Source organism: Hippocampus guttulatus, chromosome 2 (genome assembly GCF_054856545.1).
Source record: "Hippocampus guttulatus isolate MCC_2025c chromosome 2, RoL_Hgut_1.0, whole genome shotgun sequence".
NCBI lineage: Eukaryota > Metazoa > Chordata > Actinopteri > Syngnathiformes > Syngnathidae > Hippocampus > Hippocampus guttulatus.
The window spans coordinates 22,256,268-22,278,713 of record NC_141262.1 but is presented as its reverse complement, the minus strand read 5'-3'; the positions used below and the strand labels follow the sequence as shown (position 1 = coordinate 22,278,713).

General features: G+C 47.5%; 3 protein-coding genes across 9 annotated transcripts; 2 read left to right on the top strand and 1 right to left on the bottom strand.

Annotated features, from left to right (window-relative positions):
• Positions 1-524: 524 nt before the first annotated feature.
• Positions 525-9,772, top strand: mtm1 (myotubularin 1). 2 transcript variants are annotated; one of them, XM_086102481.1, is made up of 16 exons: positions 525-624; positions 1,601-1,675; positions 1,755-1,827; positions 1,892-1,986; positions 2,299-2,409; positions 2,487-2,588; positions 3,254-3,337; positions 3,418-3,567; positions 3,648-3,833; positions 3,923-4,105; positions 4,828-4,983; positions 5,043-5,090; positions 5,188-5,280; positions 6,721-6,834; positions 6,917-7,093; positions 7,198-9,772. In XM_086102481.1, the coding sequence occupies exons 2-16, from the start codon at positions 1,616-1,618 to the stop codon at positions 7,402-7,404; spliced, it is 1,839 nt and encodes a 612-aa protein (XP_085958607.1). In that variant the 5' UTR covers positions 525-624; positions 1,601-1,615; the 3' UTR covers positions 7,405-9,772. The 2 variants fall into 2 exon arrangements, with proteins under 2 accessions (XP_085958607.1, XP_085958597.1); XM_086102471.1 differs by having other exon boundaries at positions 7,195-9,772.
• Positions 9,773-9,813: 41 nt separating this feature from the next.
• mtmr1a (myotubularin related protein 1a) lies at positions 9,814-18,421 on the top strand. 5 transcript variants are annotated; one of them, XM_086102433.1, is made up of 18 exons: positions 9,814-10,154; positions 10,515-10,605; positions 10,765-10,830; positions 11,130-11,211; positions 11,318-11,412; positions 11,768-11,875; positions 11,937-12,035; positions 12,113-12,196; positions 12,320-12,469; positions 12,764-12,952; positions 13,552-13,737; positions 13,815-13,973; positions 14,066-14,113; positions 14,906-14,998; positions 15,060-15,173; positions 15,238-15,281; positions 15,359-15,491; positions 16,483-18,421. In XM_086102433.1, the coding sequence occupies exons 1-18, from the start codon at positions 10,066-10,068 to the stop codon at positions 16,630-16,632; spliced, it is 1,980 nt and encodes a 659-aa protein (XP_085958559.1). In that variant the 5' UTR covers positions 9,814-10,065; the 3' UTR covers positions 16,633-18,421. The 5 variants fall into 5 exon arrangements, with proteins under 5 accessions (XP_085958559.1, XP_085958549.1, XP_085958577.1 ...); XM_086102423.1 differs by having other exon boundaries at positions 10,515-10,617; XM_086102451.1 differs by lacking the exon at positions 10,765-10,830 and having other exon boundaries at positions 9,815-10,154.
• cd99l2 (CD99 molecule-like 2) lies at positions 17,922-21,979 on the bottom strand. Of its 2 annotated transcripts, XM_086102513.1 has the most exons (10): positions 21,810-21,979; positions 21,329-21,382; positions 20,622-20,633; positions 20,507-20,542; positions 20,311-20,391; positions 20,060-20,128; positions 19,923-19,976; positions 19,738-19,857; positions 19,587-19,652; positions 17,922-18,546 (listed from the first exon to the last, which is right to left on the bottom strand). In XM_086102513.1, exons 1-10 carry the CDS (start codon positions 21,880-21,882, stop codon positions 18,485-18,487), a joined length of 627 nt encoding a protein of 208 aa, XP_085958639.1. In that variant the 5' UTR covers positions 21,883-21,979; the 3' UTR covers positions 17,922-18,484. The 2 variants fall into 2 exon arrangements, with proteins under 2 accessions (XP_085958639.1, XP_085958648.1); XM_086102522.1 differs by lacking the exon at positions 20,311-20,391.
• Between the last annotated feature and the right edge of the window lie 467 nt (positions 21,980-22,446).

The window sequence follows — 22,446 nt, the reverse complement described above, 5'->3', positions numbered from 1 at the left end:
TTGTGTGGGTTTATAAGGCAGTGCCACACTCTTTTTATTTTTACACAAGTCTGCAGTCACTGTACATGTGGAAAACGAATCCCCCGCAAGCTCATGCGATGTACCGAAAATAAAAATGTGTGAAATTTCCAAAAGCAAAGTGTGATATGGAGAGGCACGACTGTGGAGGGATTTTTATCTTGGGTGAGAATAAGCGGTTTGGAGAAGGGATGGATGTTTTGACGACTTTTCGGGATGCGTAGGGGGACATGCTCTTGGCACTGTGTAGGGATTGGCTGAAACTCGCGAAACATTCCAACAGCACTACAAAAGAGCTAAGTGACTTTATAGCGGATACTAGTAGTGAGTGATAGCTGAAACAAAAGTCCTTCGTGTCGCTGTCGTTTCATTTGTAACCATGGAGACGTCTCCTGTTGTGACATCCGGACCGTTGCTTGCCAGCCGGAAGTAAAGGAAATGAGGATGGCGCAGGAACTTCACTTCCCAGGATTCCTCGCGAGCACCCGTTTTTGACAAGCAACCAATGGGCGCCATGACAGCCCGGCACATGACGTCGGTGGGCTGAAGAAAGTTCCTGGCGGCCAACAGCTCGACGGCCCCCCACGGGAGAAACGCGCTTTGCGGGTGAGTCCAAACGCTTGGTCGCGACGCGAGCTGCCGACATCGTCTCGGGGGTCGTTCGGAAAACTTTGGCTGACGTTCGGTCCGAGTGTATGCGAGAAATGCAGAGCGTTTTTCGGGGAACAAGCTTTGCTGGGTGCCTGGGCCTCGGCTATTTCCTGGTAAAGTCCTGCTCAGCTGTGCCTGCTGGAAGGAACAAGTTGGAAAAGTTGACTGCGGGCCCCCCACGAAAATTCTCAGCTCTCGCTTTCATGGCCGCAATCGTGACCGAAGTCCGCATGCAAGTCCTTTGCGTCAAGATGTAGAAGCTTCCCAGAAATCACGTTTAGCCATCGAGCTCTCAAGGTACCGCGGGCCTCCCAGTTGTTGTGTGCACTTGTGCTGATTGTCTTACCGATACAATGATCATATGGTTGGGTTTCTAATGTAACGTTGTGTATGGGTTTCCTTTCTAACAATCTTTCTTCGAGTCTCTATTTTAGTAACTAGTCTTAGTTTGCCCAAATGCTGTGACGTTTGGTACGTTCAAGACGCCACTGTAAATAAATGAATGCACATGCGCAGTTGGGTTTGCCAGCCTCCGCCGTTGTGCTTTGCAGTGGAGCAAGACAAGTCCTTCATCAGAAAGTGAACAAATGCTCGTCACCTCCACACGTACTGGCCATACAATCAGGATCAATACCACTGCAGGCAATGGCACTTGCACTTCTTGTGGTTAAGTCTGCTTTAAGGTTAATGTTGTTCCAGTTTGTGCATTTGGCGGCAATAATGCACGGTATAATGAGCATGATGTCAAAAAGGACATACCAAAGTATCAAAGCCATCGATGTGTAGAAGAAGTGCAGAAACGTGTACAGTATGTCCCCGATGCCACTGATTTCCAACCAGTGGGCAACAATGAACACAAAATATCTGCCTCAGATTAAGAAAGATTGTGAAAGACTCCTTGATACCTTCTGCGTGTCTTTGTGTCCTTCAGCCTGTGGAAAAGTGAATGATGGCCTCACCGGTCTCTGTCTACAACTCCAGCGTCTTGGATGCGCACATCTCCAGTGTAAGTGGGACCCATTGTGGAAATAGGTGGTGGAGGAATAAGAAATAAAACGTGCACATTTGTCCATTTGTCCGTGTAGCCCTCCAGAGAGTCTCTGAAGATGGAGTTGTTGGCCGATGTCACCCTGCTGCCCGGAGAAGAGAGAATCATAGGTGGGGGAAGACTGGAGCTCTCCATTGATCGGCATTTTATTTGACCTCCTCTTTTCCTGCGCAGACAAGGACATCATCTACATCTGTCCGTTCAATGGCGCCATCCAAGGCAAAGTGTTGATCACCAACTACCGAGTCTACTTCAAGAGCTCGGATGCAGTAAGCTCACAGTGTTGCTGTATTTCAGTCTAGTCAGTTTTATTTATTAATTCCAATTTAATAAAGTTATCTCAAAATGTCACGTAACGTCATTTTGAGGAAACGAAGAATCACTCGCACAGTTATCCAAATAAGAGGGAAAGTGTGCCTGCTTCAAGCTGTTTGTCACTTTCCGTTGAAGTTTAGTGGCAAAGAAAATGAGTGTAGCTTGGTTGCAGAACACTCAGAAGGACTGTATCTTATGACTAAGCTTGGCATTTAGTTCATGATTGGAAAAATGCTGACTTTTTTTAATATTTTTTTTTGGTCCAGGATGTGGCAGTGACACTGGATATTCCTCTTGGCGCCATCAGTCGCGTGGAGAAAATGGGCGGGGCATCAAGTCGAGGAGAAAACTCCTACGGCCTGGACATTACGTGCAAGGTCCTTGTCGCTCAGCTATGTTGACTTTTGGGCCCACGTTGGTTTTCTCACCTTTCTTGATTGTTTCTTTCTGGCAGGACATGCGAAACTTGAGGTTTGCCCTGAAACAGGAGGGCCACAGCCGAAGAGACATTTTTGAGCTGCTTTTCAAACATGCCTTCCCCATCTCGCACGGCCTGGTAAGAACACAGTCATGTTGAAAAATTAACCACGTCCAAATCTGGCCTGCTGCATGTATTGCGGCCCAACGCATATTCTTAAAAAAAAAATTCAACATGGCCTGCAGCAAACATTTATGAAAAAAAGCTCAGATGGTGCTCTTTTTCTTTCTTTTTTTTTTTTTTTAAATCGAACAGTAACATAAGTCACACTTTTTTCGTGTATTTTTTGCAAATGAAAAAATGTCATCAAATTTTTGTCAGGTGTTTTTTAAATTGGAAATACATTTGAATTTTACATGATATTGTACTTACTTTTAATTCATTTCAGTGTCATTCTTTTTGTTAAAAAAAAACCCTGAAAAAAAAGTCCAAATTTGTCACAATTATTTTGTAAATGAATGCGACTTGTACAAGATCCCACTTTAAAAAAATTTAATGTTAAAAAAAAGTTGAAGCAAATGTGTTTTTTTAAATTGAAAGTTTTTAATAAAAGTTCAAATATCCAAATATTGAGGTTTTTTTTTCTTTCAATACATTCAGCATTTGTTGTCCTCAAACGTATTAAATAGTTTTTAGCATCAAACCCAAGGTGAAGCGGCCAGCTCTCTCTCCCCTTCCATTTTTCTTATGTGACGTCCCTCCCTGATGTCAATACTCACCGTTGTTTTATGTCCTCTGTCCAGCCTCTGTTTGCGTATGTGACTCAGGAGAAGTATGAAGAAAATGGCTGGAGCGTCTACAGGCCCGTTGAGGAGCTCAGGCGGCAGGTAAACCAGGAAAAGGGGTATTAAAAAACTAATCATGCTCATTAAAAATGGATGCGTGACATTGTATGCGTGTGTTTCAGGGCTTACCTAACAACAAATGGCGCATTACGTTCATCAACAAGAATTACGAGCTGTGTGACACGTACCCCACCGTTCTGGCAGTGCCCTTTAAGTCTAAAGAGGAGGACCTGAGGAGAGTTGCTTCCTTCAGGTCCAGAAGCCGCATCCCTGTGAGTTGATGTGTGGCAGGCGAGACGGGCGTTTCCCGCCGCTAAGCGCCTGATGTTGCGTTGGCCCGACTCCGTCGCAGGTCCTGTCATGGATCCACCGCGAGAACCAGGCGGTGATCGCGCGCTGCAGCCAGCCGCTGGTGGGCATGTCGGGGAAAAGAAACAAGGACGACGAGCGCTACCTGGACCTGATCAGGGACGCCAACGACACCGCCAAGCTCACCATTTACGACGCTCGCCCCAACGTCAATGCCGTGGCCAACAAGGTCGCTCGGCTTCCCCGAACGCCTTCGCTCTACTCCCCCCCCCCCCCCCCCCACCCCTTCACCCTTGACCTCAGCACCTCCTTTCGCAGGCCACGGGTGGTGGCTACGAAGGCGACGAGTACCACAACGCCGAGCTGGTCTTCCTGGACATCCAAAACATCCACGTCATGCGAGAGTCCCTGAAGAAGCTCAAAGACATCGTTTATCCCACCGTGGAGGAATCCCACTGGCTGTCCAGTCTGGAATCCACGCACTGGCTAGAACACATCAAGGTCATTCAGCTTTCTGATCTTTTTTTTTTCTGTGTAATGGCCGAAATCAAGACTCTGTACTGTTGTCATTCATTTATGGTTCCATCTCTGTTTAGATGTGTCACGTTTAGGTGGATAATTTTCTCTCCAGACACTTTTGAAATTGCCGGCTACTTTCGCTGTTCAAAGTCAGATACGCTCTGCTTTAAGACAGTTCCAGTCAGACTTTTGTGAATAGTGCACTGGAAGCCATTAATTGCGTTGTTTTACAATTACATGCCAGTCTCAGGTTTGCTTAGCTGTGAGCATTGCCTCTCCATCCTCAGTTAATTATTCCTCATCATCCCTTGGTGAGGACGGTACTTGTCAGAAATGTACCTTATTTGCCACCATGGAGGGAATGTTTACGGGAGCAACTCCGCAACGTGTTTAGCTGAACTAGCTAGCCAGCTAAAGCTCATCGGTAGTGAGCCTGTGTGGAGAAGGTTGCATCGACCTTGCCTGAGCCTCGGACTGCAAATTGAGTTCATCACTTGACTCCTGGCCAATGGAAAATTCATCAACAATGAATCCTGTCATTTCCAACAGGACAAAAGATGGATGCAATAGGATATTGTCCGTTCCAATTCACTATTTCTGTTTGAAGCATTGTCGCCACAAGACTGTTCAATGAATGGTCCTCTTGTTTGGAGGCAGAGAGGGAGAGGGTTGACTTTGTGTTGTATGCGTTGGTGCGTGTGTAGCTTGTATTGTCAGGAGCCATCCAAGTGGCAGACAAAGTGTCCGGTGGCAACTCTGTAGTGGTCCACTGCAGCGACGGCTGGGACAGGACGGCTCAGCTAACATCTCTGGCCATGCTCATGCTAGACAGCCACTACCGCACGCTCAAAGGACTCCAGGTCAGTCGGCGCGCCTTGTCCCGCCGGTGATGAAAGGCGTCTCACGTTTGTCTCTGCAGGTGCTCATCGAGAAGGAGTGGGTCAGCTTTGGACACAAGTTTGCGTCCGTAAGGAATTTCTTTTTTTTTTTCAACCCGTTCATCCCAATGTTCCAATGGATTTTCATTTGGCTTTACAAACGTCTGTGTGTGCGCACGCGTGCAGAGGATAGGTCACGGTGACAAGAACCATGCCGATCAAGACAGGTCGCCCATCTTTGTCCAGTTTATGGACTGCGTATGGCAGATGACCAAGCAGGTACGGGTGTCACCTGTCTCATTTTGCAGCTAAATACACACAGACAAGATATGTCTATAACCTAACTAGTTTTCTTGAATTACTTGTAGATTCGAATGCCTGGTACCACTAAATGTGTATTATGTGACCAACAGAGAGAAAACCTTGAATGCCGAAAAGCATTTTTTGTGAGGACAATATACTAGCGAGCGGATAGTACAGTGAAACTCCTCTACAACGAAAACTATATGGTCGAAAATGCCCCCCTAGTGTGAAAAAATCTTCATGCATTAACACCATTCCCACTACCCTGCCCCCCCATACAACGAAAAAAACCCTGTTGCGTTATACGAAATCTTTTTCTCTGCTCTTGCCTCGCAACGAGATTCCCTACAACGAAGTCTAATCCAATAGCGACCTCTACTGCTTAGTTCGGAAACAGCAAGATCAACCACCACACTGGTTTACACAGGCGCAGTAGTCCAGGAAGTATTTGTTAGTTAGTTTCAGACGCAACAAGAACGTTGCATTACTAAAATGGCTACAAAAGGGACCTTTCGATGTCAAGCAGCTAAGACAAGAAGAGCTCTGACGCTGGAAGAGAGGGTAAAAGTGATCAAAATGAAAGACGGAGGAGGCAAAATAAAATACATTATCCAAGAAATTGATGTAAATGAAAGTGAATGCTGATTGTAGATTTCGCAGTGTCTTTCCCTTTTTTTTTTCTTTCTACACTCACTATATGAAGTGTCAAATAAGTTTATGCTCATACTTATGCACTATTGGAATAAAAATAAAGAGTACACGTGTGTATGCATGTGTGTGTGTTTACATCCGAGATCACATTTTCTACAGTGAAAACCCCCTGTTGTGAAAGATTTCTTGCTGCAAACATGATTTCGTTGTAGAGGAGTTTCACTTTATCAAGGAAACCAATATCAGTTCTTCAAGTCGGCTCTCATGACTTGTCATTATTTTGGCCCTAACAAATGTACCGTTTAATTGTAGCAGTCATGTCAAATTAACAAGAAAGTGAATAAACTGGCTTGGTCTAATGACCCCCCCCCCCCCCGCCCCCACACACACACAACTGTATATACCCTGTTGGAACAGCTTTGGTATTGCTGTTGAACGACTCATATCGCAGTTTGCGACTGGAAATGTGTTTTTTGTTGTGAAAGCTCTTGCACATTTTGGCCATCAACTCCACGTTTTGCTTTTTAGCCGTGGTTACATATTGCTGGCTTCAATCCAAAACTTACAGTATGTCCAAATTTGGCCCATCAAATAGTTGATCAATAAAAACTGTTGAAAACGGGTTATTCTCTGACACATGCAATGTAGATGACTTTTTTGGGGATACAAGGATTACGCCTGAGGCCAGTGACATGAAGTAATAAATATACTTGACATAATATTGGAAAACAATATAAAATAATATAGTTGCCGCTGTCCCCGCAGTTCCCCACGGCCTTCGAGTTCAACGAGCGCCTCCTGCTGACCATCCTGGACCACCTGTACAGCTGTCGCTTCGGGACCTTCCTTTACAACTGCGAGAGTGCGCGAGAGCACAATGTGAGTGTGACGACAGGAGAGGCGCGCGAGCGTCGGGCCGCAAAAGGAGCCGACTGAGCGTGCTCCTGTGTTTCACTGCCAGGCCCTGCGGCAGAAGACGGTATCTCTGTGGTCGTTGGTCAACAGTAAGACGGACGTTTATATGAACCCTTTCTACACGCCCGAGTCGGGCAGAGTCCTTTATCCCGTTGCCAGCATGCGCCACCTCGAGCTCTGGGTCACCTACTACATACGCTGGAACCCGCGCATCCAACAGCAGGTGGGAAACGCATGCGCACGCCAGACCAAATCATCAACAACTGCACTGTGCGTATATGTCGCTTGCGATCATGCCCGTGTGCGTGTTTGTGTGGGCGGCAGCAGCAGAGTCCGGTGGAGCAGCGTTACCTGGAGCTCTTGGCGCTCCGCGACGAGTACATCAAGAAGCTGGAGGAGCTGCAGCTTTCCGACTCGTCGGCGCCCCCTTCGGCACGGCTGGCCAACAGCGGCTCCAGCGCCAACACCTCGTCGTCGTCCGCATCGTCCCCCTCGCAGCAGCAGCAGTACACGCACCTACACACGCCCTTCTGAGGGACCCCCTCTTATCCGCACGCACACACACGCGCGCACACCGTTCACTGCTGGTGTGTGTGCAGTGCTAACAAAGTACGCTAACAGGACTTTTTCTAGTTGTATGCAATATGGCACCATGCAGCCTTGTCACCACACACATCCACACAAACACACGCACACAAGCCTTAAAGACGTTTCCTGGCTTTTATTCCAAGGGCTTCTAAACACACACAGGTCATGAAGCCAGCGTGCTGACTCAAGACGCACCAAAAACACACACATTATTTCAAGTCGGGGTGAGCACGCAGAGTTGAGGTGCAGCAGAAAAGATGGCGTCACGAAAAGGTTGGAATGCCGCTCGTCTGTTCGGTTGCCGTTTCCTGTCTCGGATCTCGAGCGATCGTACGAGACGGTCGACGCGGCGCCGTGTCTTGGTCAGACGCAGATGTTTTCCCGCGTTTCAAGAGCCTCCCTAGAGATGCTATGCTATGCTAACGTCAATGTTCAGAATGGCGTGTGACACTTTTCCTTATGTCTACGCAGCTATACCGATTTGCATTTGGTCCATCAGGAGTAATGTCCGTGACTTGAAGTCCTGCTGTCCTTTGTCGCAATAACGGTCGTTTCCAGAGCCAAAAAGCAAATCGGCGACACCGCCGCCGAGCTGATGGGGTGCTCGAGTGTCGTTCAAATGTGTGCCTTGATTCCCCTCCGCGCTTCACGCGAGACGCCTCGTTGACATTTTGGGGCTGCTGAACTGCGCTTTGCTTTTCAGTCAACTCGACAGGGTACGGCTCTTGCAAGCCCGTCAATCACCATGTCCCAAAAAAGGCCAAAGTGCTAAAAGGAACAGTCTATAACAGTGGTCCCCAACTTTTCCCACGGCACGGACCGGTTCATACAATTAGATTTGTTTTTGTGGGTCGGCTACCATTGGGGATGGAGTGGGGAGCGCTCATTATCACGACTCAACACTGTTTTGAAATTGCCTGCTTTAAGGCATCCATACTGAAAATAAGATAACTCGACATTACTTATATTTTATTCACAGGAATTACATTTTCACCACAAAATGGAAAAAGACGAACAGAGAAAATGAAGGCATTTTTAATAAAAACTAACAACAAATGTAGAACAGTATAAAACAACAGTGAACTACAAAAAAATGCACTCTCGGGAATAATGAATCAGTTTTGAAGTTTTGAAAATATGATTCTACATGGCGTAAACATCATCGCGACTGGCAAAAAAATATGCGTGACGAAAAGATGACACGATCGCTGTGTTGTTCCACTGGCCGCACGGCTATTTAGTAGCAGTTAAAAACCGCTGGCGTTTTCATGCTTTCCACGTCATTACTTATACGGCACTTGTTCAAGTGATTCAGGATTTTTGTCTTGAGGACAACGGCTTCATTTACTCCACGCCACTTTGGAAATACTGCCACACAATTGATGGTGAGGAGCTTCATTTGTCAAAATACCTTCATCTACGTGTTTACCTGCACCTTCAAGTCAATGTTTACGTCTTCGTATTAATTCCTGTCGTGAAGATAACCGGTGCCGGGCTGCGGACCGGTGGTTGGGGACCACTGCTGTAAGATGTTTCATGTAAAGAAACTTAAACCTTGTTTTATGTCTGAATACTGTCTAGAAATTGTGACCAAAATGTATGCGGGTATCTCAACTCGTGCCCAGTCCCACCTGGTTAAATGTCCATACATACAAGTATGCATCATGATATTTTGAGGTAGAAATGGGCATAAGTGAAGATATCCACATATATTTTCGTGCCGATTGATGGCTGTTTTTGGACAGTGAGGAATGAGGTATCCTGTATTAAGGCTTGTTAAACTGTCCCGGTCAAGCGTACTTCTTGTATACCATCATTCAACTTCTCGTCAAGTCGCTCTTATTTAGAGAGAAGTTCTCTTCTTGGAAGTCGTCGGACGTCCTGAAAAGCTCCCAAACAGGGTAAATGCGGCCGATAGAGACGCCTTCTTGAGCTTTTTTTTGGGGGGGGGTCCACTTGAGATGAAAATCTCTCGTTCTTTGATTCTTTCCTCTAAGCACCATGATCAGGATGTGATTACCTCAGTCCAAAGCTATTTTGCGCTCCCAAGATCGCGACTTGTAAAACACAATCATTTATCGAGTGTCAAATCTTTTACTTTTCGGGGGAAAATGAAGGGAATGTTTTTTTTAATCCTTTTTTTTTTTGTGGGAAGCGTTTGTATACTACTCGACTTAACTTGAGGTGTCTTTTGTGGTTTGCTTCCTTTGCTGCTCTTCGTTTTTCACAAAAGGGAAGAAGAAAACGAGCGCCATCAATCCTCTACAATTTTTTGGTTCTGTAAATATTACTGATTAAATTAATTTAAGATGGACGTGTGACGTGTGTATGTCACGTGGTTTGTGAGCGGGATGCTGCGTTCCTGGTCAGTCTGGACAAAGCGCCTGTCACCTTCGCGCATCATTTTTGCCCGCATCATCTTTTCAGATCGACATCGCGTCGAACCCGGAGTTTCTCTTCTACTGCTTCCTGTTTGCTTTTTCGCGTGCTTGACTTGCACCCGATCCGTCGTCGTACCAGAGGACACCAAACCGAGCTACGCGCCCCCCTCCACGGCCCAAAACCCACGCCTGAGGTAGAAGCGAAAGCATCCATCGATCGGTCGGGATGGCGGACGGAGGTGGAACCGGGGATGGCCAAAATGGAGCTCGAAATTCGGCCTCCGCCAGCAGTGAAAGTGGACCTGAGCCAAACAGGTGATGACATTTCACTTACTTCCGCTTCGAACGCTTCTTCTTTCATCGCTTTATTTAATCTATCGATTCATTTTTAACCCCCGACCCCCCAACACTGCCCTTTGGAATCATTTACTCATGATTGAAGAGAGAGGGCGCGGCCTGTGGCTGGTCGAACTCGAAAACCGACCTGATAAACGTTGAGCACACTAGCTTAGTCCGTGGGCGCACACATCCCGTGTAAGGTGTCCGCGCGTGCACGCGCGCATTGTTTGATTGTGCGAGTGAGTCGCGAGAGCTGCGTTTTAATGTAAACGTGTTTTTATCTGCGCGTGTCACAAAAAGCAGCGTTTAATGCGCGTGCGTGTGTTGTGTTTTTAGTCCATCTGGTGGTCACGTGGAGTGGTGTAAACAGTTGATCGCCGCCACTTTGTCCACTCACATCTCGACAGCCTGTAACGTCGTCACCAAGGTAGAGCGCAAAGTGAGTGCTTTTGTGTGATTGTGTGCACACGGCCCCCTTTGCAGCAACGGAACGCGTGCTCCCCCCCCCCTGCTTTCTTTGCTCTTGTCCGTCTCAATGTGTTTGTTTCGCTGACCCGTTCGGCCCACTCACGCGCACACACGTCAGGATTCTACGGATGAGAGTCTCCGTTACCACGGAGACGATGACGCCGAGCATCCCGACAACCCTTTGGCAAGTGTCTGCTTCTCTTTTTCTGGCCTTTCTCTAAACGCTACTTTCTAATTTCCCTTGTGTGTGGCTTCTCAAACATTTTGGCCTCCAGAGAACTTTTTACACCCCCCCCCCATCCCCCTTTGCTTATAAAGTAGTGAGAAAGGGCCTCGAAGATGATAGGCTGCCTTCAACATATGATGAATGAATGAAATTGAGAACTTAATGCTGATTTTGATGACCCACTGTTTGAGAAGCACTGCTCTAGTGTGAAAGTAGCATAAAGAGGCTCACTGGCTGCTCCTGTGTTGTGTCTGCAGAACCCTGCGGCACCGAGGCTGAAAATGAGTGAAAAAAACACTGCGGTTCCTCTCCTGCCAGGCGAAAAAATTCAGACTACCAGTGAGTTTTCAATGCTCGGCCAACAACACTTTGGTTCTTCTTGTGACCGACAACCTTATTTATTTATTTTTGCCCCTCTCCCCCCCCCCCCCCCCCATTTGTGCAGTTGAGGACGTGACATACATTTGTCCCTATAGGGGTCTGCTCAACGGAACTCTGACCATCACTGACTATAAGCTCTACTTCAGCAGCGTGGAAAGGGTAGCGCACGACTTTTGATCTTGTATCGAAAAGTTTCACTTTTTAAAATTGTTTATGAAATAAATCCAATTTTATTCCCTCCAATTTATTATTTCAAAATCTTCCCACGTTTCACGTAGTTTTACAGCATTTCACTTTGTCCGTGTCTCAGCAATCGCATGCAATTTCTTGGTAAATTCCAGTCTGTAGTTTACAAAAGCGGCCTTAGCTTTCATGCTTTACGAGCGTGTCCTGGCTGAGGTCTTCACAAGTGGAGCCTCCGGATAAAAGATTGATTTTCGAAACACGCTCGTAAGCTTTTGGTTTGATTCACTTGCTCTGCTTTCCACTTTAAAATTGATTTGGCTGGATTCAGGATTGCCCGTTTATCCTGGCCGTGAACCTGGGCGTCATTAGTCGACTGGAGACTGTGGGCATCTCCGACCGAGGTGACAACACCGAAGGACTGGAGCTGGTCTGCAAGGTAACGATCGCCGATCGCGTGGGGCCTCCTCGTTTCTCAACGCTTTGACGTTTCCGCCCAGGATATGAGGAGCCTGAAGTTCGCCTACAAGATGACGGCAGGCCACGCGGATGTGGCGCAGACAATTACCTCGCGATCTTTCCCGCTGTCCCGCCAGCTGGTCGGTTGAAAGATTGAAAGGTGTGAAGTTGAAACACCGTCTCCATCGTTGTTAATGTCTCCCTTGTGCACATGCAGACCTTATTCGCCTTCCGCTACGAGCAGCGCTTCCCCGTGGATGGCTGGAAGGTGTACGAGCCGCTGGCAGAGTGGCGGCGGCAGGTAAGAACGCACCTCAATGGCTTTCTGGGTTTATCGTATTCGGGGGGGTTCAGGTGAGGCATCTCGAGCGGTGCTTTGCGGCCAACGTCGTTCAAGGGAAACCGTTTCTTCTGCATCCCACAGGGTCTCCCCAACGAGAGCTGGACCATCAGCCGACTGAATGCGTCCTATCAGCTGTGCGAAACGTACCCCGCCGTCCTAGTGGTCCCTGCCAACGTCTCGGACGAGGACATCAAGCGGGTGACGGCGTTCCGAGCCAAGCGCCGCATTCCGGTGGGCTCGTAGCGCAGCACTCATTGCACGTTGTAGACGCATACGGGACACTTTTTTCAAGTATGGCAACTGGCTCAACTGGCATTGAGCGGCAGTTTCCAGAAAGAATGAGTCAGTATTGGTCTAAAAGAGGTTTAAAATTGTTTTTATAGCCACTCTCAGCTGAAGTTGAGCGTCACAATATGAATAATAATAATACTAGTGCCGTCCTGATGAGCCTAGAGGAGCTGAAATGTCTCGTCTGGCAATTGGGCGTGTTGAAAATGGCGCATGCTCTATCGTCGTCGTGGACAGGTGCTGTCTTGGCTCCACCCCGAGTCGCACGCGGCCCTGGTGCGCTGCGGCCAGCCATTGGTGGGCCCGACCGACCGGCGCTGCAAAGAGGACGAGCGCCTCCTCCAGACCATCATGGACGCCAACGCGCACTCCCACAAGCTGAGCATCTTCGACGCCCGACAATTCAGCGTTGCCCGCAGCAACAAAGTACGCCAATTGCACACAGTACATGCCACAGTGGTAACCCGGACTTTGCAGTTTTTTTGCCATATAAGGTACCAAAATGCCCTGGCACGTGGGCACGGACAGTCATGTCCGGATAAAGTGGCTCCTGATCTGGCACTAGCCCAACTCATTCATTTCCAAGATGTTCAGTGCCAAGATCATGTTTGATATTTCCAACCCCCCCCCCAAAAAAAAGATTATATATATATACAGTATATACTGTATATATATAGTATGGCTATATATAGTATATATATACAGTATATATAAGGGCTTCATTATGGGTCTGATGTACTGGCCCTTCAAATCGGAAATCAAGTCAAACATTAAAAAAATAATAATAATCATAATGACTCAATTTTATGTGCCCCCACTAGTCATATCACAGCAATCTGACAAATGTTGCATTTGCAGAATATGAATTAAGCAGCAAAATCAACCCCGTTGTCATCAAGCTCGGCGGACATTTTTTCCACTTTCTGTCGACTGAAAATCGCCGGCACTCTCAGATTGTGATCAGTGCAAATGGCCGACATTGAATACACGTGACGTGCATCAATGACACTTGGCCGCGCTCGCAGGCGAAGGACGGCGGCTACGAGAGCGAGAGCGTCTACGCCAACGTGGAGCTCAACTTCCTGGAGATCCCGAACATCCACGTGATGCGCGAGGCCCTCAGGAAGTTAAAGGACGTCCTGTACCCCGACATCCAGCAAGCGCGCTGGCACTCCAACCTTGACCACACACACTGGCTCCACTACATTCAGGTACGCTCACAAAAAAGACACGGAAGAATAATTGTCATCAATTGTCATGGCGGGGGTACAATGTGGGCGTTTGTTAGCTGCTGCTGTGCGGAGCGTCCCAGATGGCATCCAAGCTGGAACGTGCGAAGACGTCTGTGGTGGTCCACTGTAGCGACGGCTGGGACAGGACGGCTCAGCTGACGTCTCTGACCATGCTCATGCTGGACGCCCACTACCGTACGCTCCGAGGATTCCAGGTCCGCCCCCCCCCGCCCCCCCCCCCCCCACACCAGTGTGGGCACACCACATGCATGATTTTGTCCTGATCCTCCTCCTCTTCTCCTTGTAGGTTCTGGTGGAGAAGGAGTGGATCAGCTTTGGACACAAATTTGCTGCCGTAAGAACTATTGCGACACATCGCTGCCACCATGCTCGGTTCGGTGCCCATTTTTATGCACTGGTGTCAAAGTCAAGGCCCGGGGGCCAGATCTGGCTCGCCACGTCATTTTATGTGGCCCACGAAAGCAAATCAAACATGGCAACTTCCATGATACTTGCTAAAATATGTACCAAAAGTTCAAATTCTCTTAAATGTAATAAATAAGAGAGACATTGTCAGCATTTTATTTTTGCCAAACACATCATGACAGTAACTTAAACAATTGTTGAATAAACAGTTTTTCTTGAGTTCTTTATATGATTTCAGTCATAATGGCCCTCCAAGGGAAATGGTAACTGAAATGTGGCCCGCCACGAAAAAGGGTTTGACACCTTTACTTTAAAGGACTGAAATGCAGAAGTTAGTCGTCAAGTTGACAAAAGCACAGTGAGTGTTCCCAACAGTGTAGCAACTTTTTCAACCGCTCTTGTCTGGAATCCCCCCCCCCCCCCCCAAAAAAAAGCAACTTAAATTCCTGAAGAAAAAAGAACCCGGAGCAGAATAGTTTTCAACATCGTTTTGTGTATGACAATGACATGGTGCCCCTTTCTACCTTACACCGTTGACCCGAGGTGTGTGCTTCCAAGCTGCAAATATTTTGGGTTGAGTCACATTTGTGTGATTAGTTTTGTCATCACAATTGTGTTGGAGATTTTAATTGGCACTCATCTGCAGATGTATTTTTATATATTTTTAAAAAAAATGTGACTGAGATGATTTGATGTCTTTTGGGCGCGTTGCATCCATCAGCGGGTGGGCCACGGCAACGACGACCACAGCAACTCGGAGCGCTCGCCTCTCTTCGTTCAGTTCGTGGACTGCGTGTGGCAGATGACGCGGCAGGTGCGTAGCTCCCAAAGTCTCCCGGGCTTCCCGCCGTGACCTCTGTAACCTGTGCCTCCAGTTCCCGGCGGCGTTTGAGTTCAACGAGCTTTTCCTGCTCACGCTGCTGGACCACCTGTACAGCTGCCTCTTCGGAACCTTCCTCTGCAACAGCGAGCAAGAGCGTACGGCTCAGGTGAGCGCCGACCTGCGCGCGGCCCCACGGCGCCGCTTCGCTAACTCACCTTGTCCTCTTTTAGGAGCTCCAGACCCAGACAGCGTCCCTGTGGTCCTACATCAACAGGTAAGCGGAGATGCTGTCAACCGCCTCATTGGCGACCTCCCGGTCTAAGCCGAGTTGTTTGCTCGTGTCACGCTCAGCCAACCCGAGGACTTCAGCAACCCGCTGTACGTCCACGAGGACCACAGCGTGCTTTACCCGCTAGCGTCCTGCAGTCATCTGGAGCTGTGGACGGCTTACTACGCACGATGGAACCCTCGCATGAGACCGCAGGTGGGCACCTCTTTGACGTGCGCTCTCGTCTTCTCGTCAGTATGCGACGGCTGTCACGGTTGCAATGTTGGAGAAATCCCTGCATTGAGATACAAGTGTGGTTACAGAACAAATTTGACCAGTCTCTCAAATTGTCTCTCGCATGTTGAAATGAATGGAAATGCGAATAAGCCGCACAATAAATTGCACCCAACAGAATCGTAGTACATCACAACAGACAACAAGACAGTTTATTTGCTCTCCACATAAGTTGCAAGCACGGAAAATGGCAGCACAAAACATGACTATTCCTTTAGCGTTGTCCCTTCTTCTCTTGGCAGTTGCAAAAGCAGCTAATTGGTGAATTCGCGCCACCTACTGTTCTTGTCCCTCCACTGCAAGGAAACAATGCAAATTGAAGGTGGCCCTGTGGAATAAAATGTACTGGCGCCCTCTAGCTGCGGAGGTCGGAAGTACACCCGTATCAACAAAATGGTTGCGCGATAGCTCGTATCTCAAAAAAAATCCACCGTCAAAACGATCGTATTTCAAGGAGCCAGTGGACTTCAGCTTGGTTGATCCTGGCATGTGTTTGAATCAAGCACTTGGGGAGAACCTTGAGTGGGGAAAAAAATAGCAAAAACAAGATTTGCCACTTGGGTGCCGAAGCTTATGTCTCACAGTTCCCCTCCTTGCGAAATGTTTATCCAGCCTTAGTTAGCATACACGCCCATGAAAAGTGTCTCGAAAATGGGCCAGGTGTTGCATCATCAACTACATTTGGAGAGACAGTGTGTGTGCGCGCGCGCACCTCTTTCTGTGTTGAGAATCGTTGCGAGATTCATTGAAACTATTTTCCCTTCCGGGACCTAGATTTTCTCTGACGTGCATTTTGTTCCTCTCATTCACATGTGTGCACACGTGGTCTGTATGTAAAGTGTTGTCAGCTGTTGCTGGGCAATGTGGAGAATGAAAAGGAAGAATTTGTCTCGATGCGTGTTTGGCTTTGCAGGTGCCGCAGCATCAGACACTGAAGGACCTCCTGCTGTTGCGGGTCCATCTTGAACAGAGGGTGGAGGAGCTGCGCAGGGAGGTGCAGGCTCACTCTCCTGCGGTATCGCCCGACCACGCCTCCGGGACCACAACGGCCACCCCGGTCTGACCCACATGCACGCCCGTGTGTGTGAATTGGACGGTCAACTCAACGTTTACCTTCTGAGGCACAGGTTTTACCCCTCCCACATACCTTCACCTGGGAAAATTTCCTTGAAAATGGGCGATCTGGCGGGGGCTGACTGTGGCACAAATATCTCAGGGCCTTGTGATGCGTTGATGGCGCTCACCTGAAAATCTGAGAGCACGCTTTTGATACTTTGTAGAATGCATTTGCAGAACTGAAACCGTGCCAACCTTTTTCCAAGAAACACCAAGACGACGACATGGCCTCTCGAATGCCGCAGGGATTGAAAGGTGACATGGTACAAAAAACGAATTGTTTCCCAAATACTCATATTTTGATAAAAGTCTCTTGGTTTAAAGAGGGAAAATATATTCTGGTGTTATTTTCAAAAAAATGTAGCTTTTTATTTTAAAAACTATATTTTTTCCCAAAAGCAGCGTTGGACACTGCCCACCCCCTCAAAAAAAAAAAAAGCTGCGTTTAATTCTCAAAAATAATCAAGCTTTACTCATGTCATATACAGTGGTACCTCTGCTTACGAGCGTCTCTTCATACGTAATTTTCAAGTTACGAAACGTCCTAACAGGAAAATTTTCCCTCTTGTTACGAAAGAAATTTCAAGATACGAAAGGTAAAAATAAAGTATGGGCTGCTAGTCGCAGCTCTGAGTTTCCTGAACACAACATACTTAGAGCTGCTTTGCCATTGGCTGATACCGAGCATCATCCTGGCGTCCCATTGGCAAAGAGGGACCTCTGCCGTTTGAGTCTTTGCGTGTAGTAGATAAATAGATAGATGTGTGTCAATGCAGCGTCCTTGTTATTCGCCCCTTGGAACGGATTAGGGCATTAACATGGAAAACGCGTCTCGACTTCCAAACTTTTCTAGTTATGAAATTTCTTCCCGAACCAATTCATTTCGTAAATAGAGGTACTGTACTACTGTGTTTTGCTGGAAAACTAAATTCTGATTTACTTGATTATGTCACCCTTAATTGACGCAATGCTTTTGCAGGCCAGACTTATTTGTCCCATTGTGTAGGTACGATCTTTTGGAAGTGATCTAAGAAATTCTTGTCAACTTTTTTTGCCGGGGCCCAAGCTTGAGAAACATCAATATAAGGGTTACGCTTGCCATTCTTTTCGCTGCAACGTGGCCTTTTGCGTTCTCTTTGTGTAGGACGCAAGAGGCCGCGCTGACTTTCATGCCAGGAAAAAAAAAAAAACAACAAAAAAAAAACGCACACACAAAGAGAACCTCCCAGTCTCATCTTCGGTTTTGTCAAATGTTTTATTTAACTTCTGCACCTTGGTAGCGTGGAGTGAAAACACATTTCCAGATGCACTTGTTGGCGTCAAACATTCTGCTGTCAGTCTTGCAACACATTCTTCTTAATATAAATGATTATTATTATTATCGTTGTTATCTTCATTGTCATTGAGAGAGGTTAATATCATGGAATAGTTGTGTGGGGGGGGTCATCATTGTGGAAAGAGCACAGCCAATGTGAACTCGAAGCATTGCGGTTGACAGCGAGGTAAGACAATAACAGCAAAGCGCACGCACACGTTTGTTCAGTTTGAGAGTCAGGAAGGATTGTACAACTAAGCTCCCTTTTACAACCAAGTCGCAAAAACCCCCCCAAAAAAACCATCATGAAAGAAAATGTCACATTTTGCAGGATCGTCAAAAAGCTTATGTCAGTCAACGCAACTCATTGTGTATAAAAGTTTCCATTTTCCATGAAATAAAACCAAAATGTGTCTGGTGACGCTCGTGTGTTTGTGTGTTGTGCGTGTGCACGCCGGTCACCGCGTCAATGCTTGCGGCATCGTCACACCACATGGCGGGCACGGCCCGGTTCAGCACTGGCCTGCTCCAGGAGAGTCTGTTGCACTGCGACACGACGACAAACGAAAAGAAATCAACACAACTCCACCCACCCGTATTTGTTGCTGTCCAGTACAGTCGTGCCTTAAGATGCAAGGTGGATTTGTTCCGAGCACCCCCCCCCCCATTCTCAAACCCTCCACACCTCCACTCCCCCCGCGTTGTAGTGAATGCAAGTGCCATTACTCCGGCCTAGCCCCACAAAAATACCCCCAAAAATGCCTGAACTCCTCCCAGCTCATCAGTATGCCACTGTTAGTCGTTCCACACAAAGGATAAAGAATATATGACCAAGTACATTTGTTTTCTGCTTACGCGTTGCTAACAGAATCAATGTGGTGGTTTTTAATACACAATAAGTGCCGTTCTTTTAATTTTTCAAGTCGGACTCAATAGTTAGAAGCCTTTTTTCTGGACAATTGCTGAATATTTGTCAATGTGTAGCTTGTTGTGGTGGACTGGTGGGCGAGTGGTTCGCACCTCAGCCTCACAGCGCAGCTTCGAATCCAGCTCCAGCCTTCTTGTGTGAAGTTTCAATGTTGTCCCTGTGCCTGAGTGGGTTTTCTCCGGGTACTCCGGTTTCCTCCCACATTCCAAAAACATGCATGGCAGGCTGATTGAACACTCTAAATTGTCCATAGGTGTGAGCGTGAGCGCAGATGATTGTTCATCTCTGTGTGCTTTGCGATTGGCTGGCAACCGGTTCAGGGTGTCCCCCACCTACTGCCCGAAAACGGCTGGGATAGGCTCCAGCACGCCCCCGCGACCCTTGAGATGATAAAGTGGATCGGAAAACGGATGGATGGATAACTTGTTGTTGAATGACGCCAATTGAGTCCCCTGCCAACATTCGGCGCTCGTTTCGCAATTTGCCGCTCTCAAGTCAAAGCAACGAATCGGCCCCCATCTCAAGGAAACCGCGTGTCTCGTATCTCAAGGCACCACGGTGTACAGGATGGCAACAAAATGAGGAAAGAACATTGTTGAACATTTCGTTGGGACTTTGAGAAAAAGAGAGCTTTCTCCTTCCTGCGTGTTACGGCTACCTTGTGGTTCTGTCGCCAGCACTGCGTCGGGAGCGTCAGCCTTCACCATCTCCGCATTGAGAGACTCTGTCACCGCCACACAAGCGCAAGCCGTGGGTACGGAGAAATATGCTTGTGCATGCTTTCGCGGGAAAGTGAGTGTGCGCCTTACGCTGGATGCTGAAGCAAAATTTCTTCTTCTGGTACGAAATGTAGCTGCTGATGGCGCCCACCAGCGCCATTCCCACCGCGCTCACGATGCCCGCGATGGTGCCGACCTCAGCGGTGGTCCCTGCGTACAAACACGCAAATAATCAACGTTGCACACGCAACCGGGGCGCCCTCCGGTAGTCTTACCGCTGTTGTCGTCACGTTGATTGACGAGATCGCGATCACCGCTCGGTCGTCTGCCTGAATGCAGGCAAAAACCGTCAACGCCGCTGCGCTCGTTTGTCGCACTTTTGTCGACGCGAGCGAGCATTGGCGGTTGTCACCTTTGCCTTTGTCGGGTTTGTAGCTGTCGTCTTCGCTGACGTCAATTAAATCCCTGTCGGAAAATCCTCCTGGACGCACACAAATGCACATGCCGCGGTGGGTCCGAGGTGTAAAAGAAACCTGCGTCATGCATATGCATAGCATTGAATGCAGCCAATAACAAACAGAATCAGGAATCAATGCGGGGTGGGGGGGGGGTGGGCTTCATTTGTCAACCTTTTGACCGTAACCCTAAATCTCGATGACCCACCTCCAGGCCGGCCCCCCTTGTCCTTGTCGGTGATGTCATTGTTGGGGTCCAGAGCATCTGACAGGTCAAACTCATCCACGGCTGCCGGGGCGAAAAATGGGCAACGGGTGGAAACGTGGCAAAGGGGGAAAAGCCAAAGGAAGCAAAACGACAAGCCGCTTGGCCGCATGCTGGACACAACGTGACACCGGCTTACCTCCTTTGCCTTTGGACTTGACCGGAGCTTTGGTGCCTGTAGGGGGCAGTGGAACACATGGCTGGGATGTACGATTACTAGATTATTGGGATTATGATGATGAGTGTTTGTTTACCTGGCAGTGGAGCTGGTGCGTCGGTCGTCAGCGGAGACAACATGAGGTCAGAAGCATCGCATGCGTTGCTCAGCACATTTGCTACGCGCTTCGTATTTGGTCAGTTTCTGGAAATGACACTCAACTCGCTAACATTCTGTTTTTTGAGCCATGACTTGAGACCTTTGGGGGCTCGACTAATGATCGTGCAGATGTGTATTGCTGCCGCCTCAGAAACAAAAGTGGAATTTTAATGATGTCATAATGTAAAACATGAGTTTGACTTAATTATTGGGCAAAACAATTCCTTCCAGGTCAGGTGAGCGATAGCCGGAGTACTGGTGTCTTCAAAATTGAAGTTACAATGTAACTAGTAATTACAATGCTCTTCTATAATCCTGTTAAAAAAGTATTTAAGTAATTTTGAAAGAAAACAAGCATATCTTCATTGGGCTCCACCAGTCACCTCAACTGGAAGGAATTGCTTCATTTTGTATTGATCGATGTGAAAGTGAAACTTGTTGAAAAGTAGCACTGATTTCTTTTTTTTCTGGTGTGGTAGCAAGACACTCGTACGTTAGGACATTTCTTTCACATTTCATGTTAAGTCAACCTGTGTTTGGGGCAGAATTTTCAAAACTTGAAATTCCCTTCACATTGCTGACTTCTAATGTTGGAGCGGTCGACTTTAGGGCATGGTGTGTACCCACTTGTGTGTGAGGACCTACTTGGCGTGTTGGCACCGGCGAGAGCGTCGGCCAGGTCGAGACCCTGAGGACGCACTGCAGCAACGACAAAAAAAATAAATAAATCTAAATCAGCCTTCCAGAAAACACTGGCTTTCTCTGCTCACAAAAGGACGACAAAGGGCTTTTGTTCGCCTTCTTGCTGCCCTCAGGGGACACAACGTGAGTGATAGCCTTTTTCATTTTCCGTCTATTGACCATTCTCGTCATCATTATTATTATTGTACGTGCCTTTTCGTCTCCTTTCAGTAAATTAAATTTAAAAAGCCATCAACTGAAAACAAATGGGATGGTTATAGCTGTCGACTCAATGATGGACGAGAGAATGATGTGATCACAATGAATGAACCGAGACCGTTATTTTTGTTGTGGGCCTGCGCTGCGACACAAACTCGGCAGCACGCATGCGTAGGACAATCGGCGCCTCTTCTTTTTGTTTCTTCATATTTTTTTTTCCATTTACCTTGCATGACGAGTGTCATCATCATCAACGTCATCGCCAGCAGCAACGGGAAACCTCCGAGAGCAGGCGCCATGACCGAACCGAACCGAACCAAGCCGTCCACGAGCTGCCCAAGTATCAAATTGGAGCTTTTAGGGCGCGTCCAATTGTACACCCTCCGCTTCCGGTGTGTTCTTACAAAATAAAGGTAATGTTGGCGTCAGTTCCGAAGACAAAATAACCTTTGTTACCGTCTTGTTCTCTCATGCACAGCAGAAAGCAATTCACAAGTGGATGTGACAATTTTAATCAGCCAAATTTAAAAATAACCTTTGGCAGTGCAGTTAATCAACAAAATCTCGTGATAGGTTACGCTCAAAACGAAACGCAGGAGCTCGCAAAATGAGTAAAAAAAAAAACAAAAGCAAATAAATTTGGAACGTTTCTTTGGGAAGGGAAAAAGGTCCAGCCAAGAGACAGAAGAGGAGCCTTCGACTTCGAAGAAAAAGAGAAATGCTTTCAAGCCGAAAATGCCGCTGCAAAGATTTCTCACAGAAAAAAAGTCACAGCTGGATGTGCATTTCAGCGACGAGGAATGGATCGCTATGCATGCTTACTTTTGCGACATATTCAGCCTGCTCAATGAACTCAAATTTGT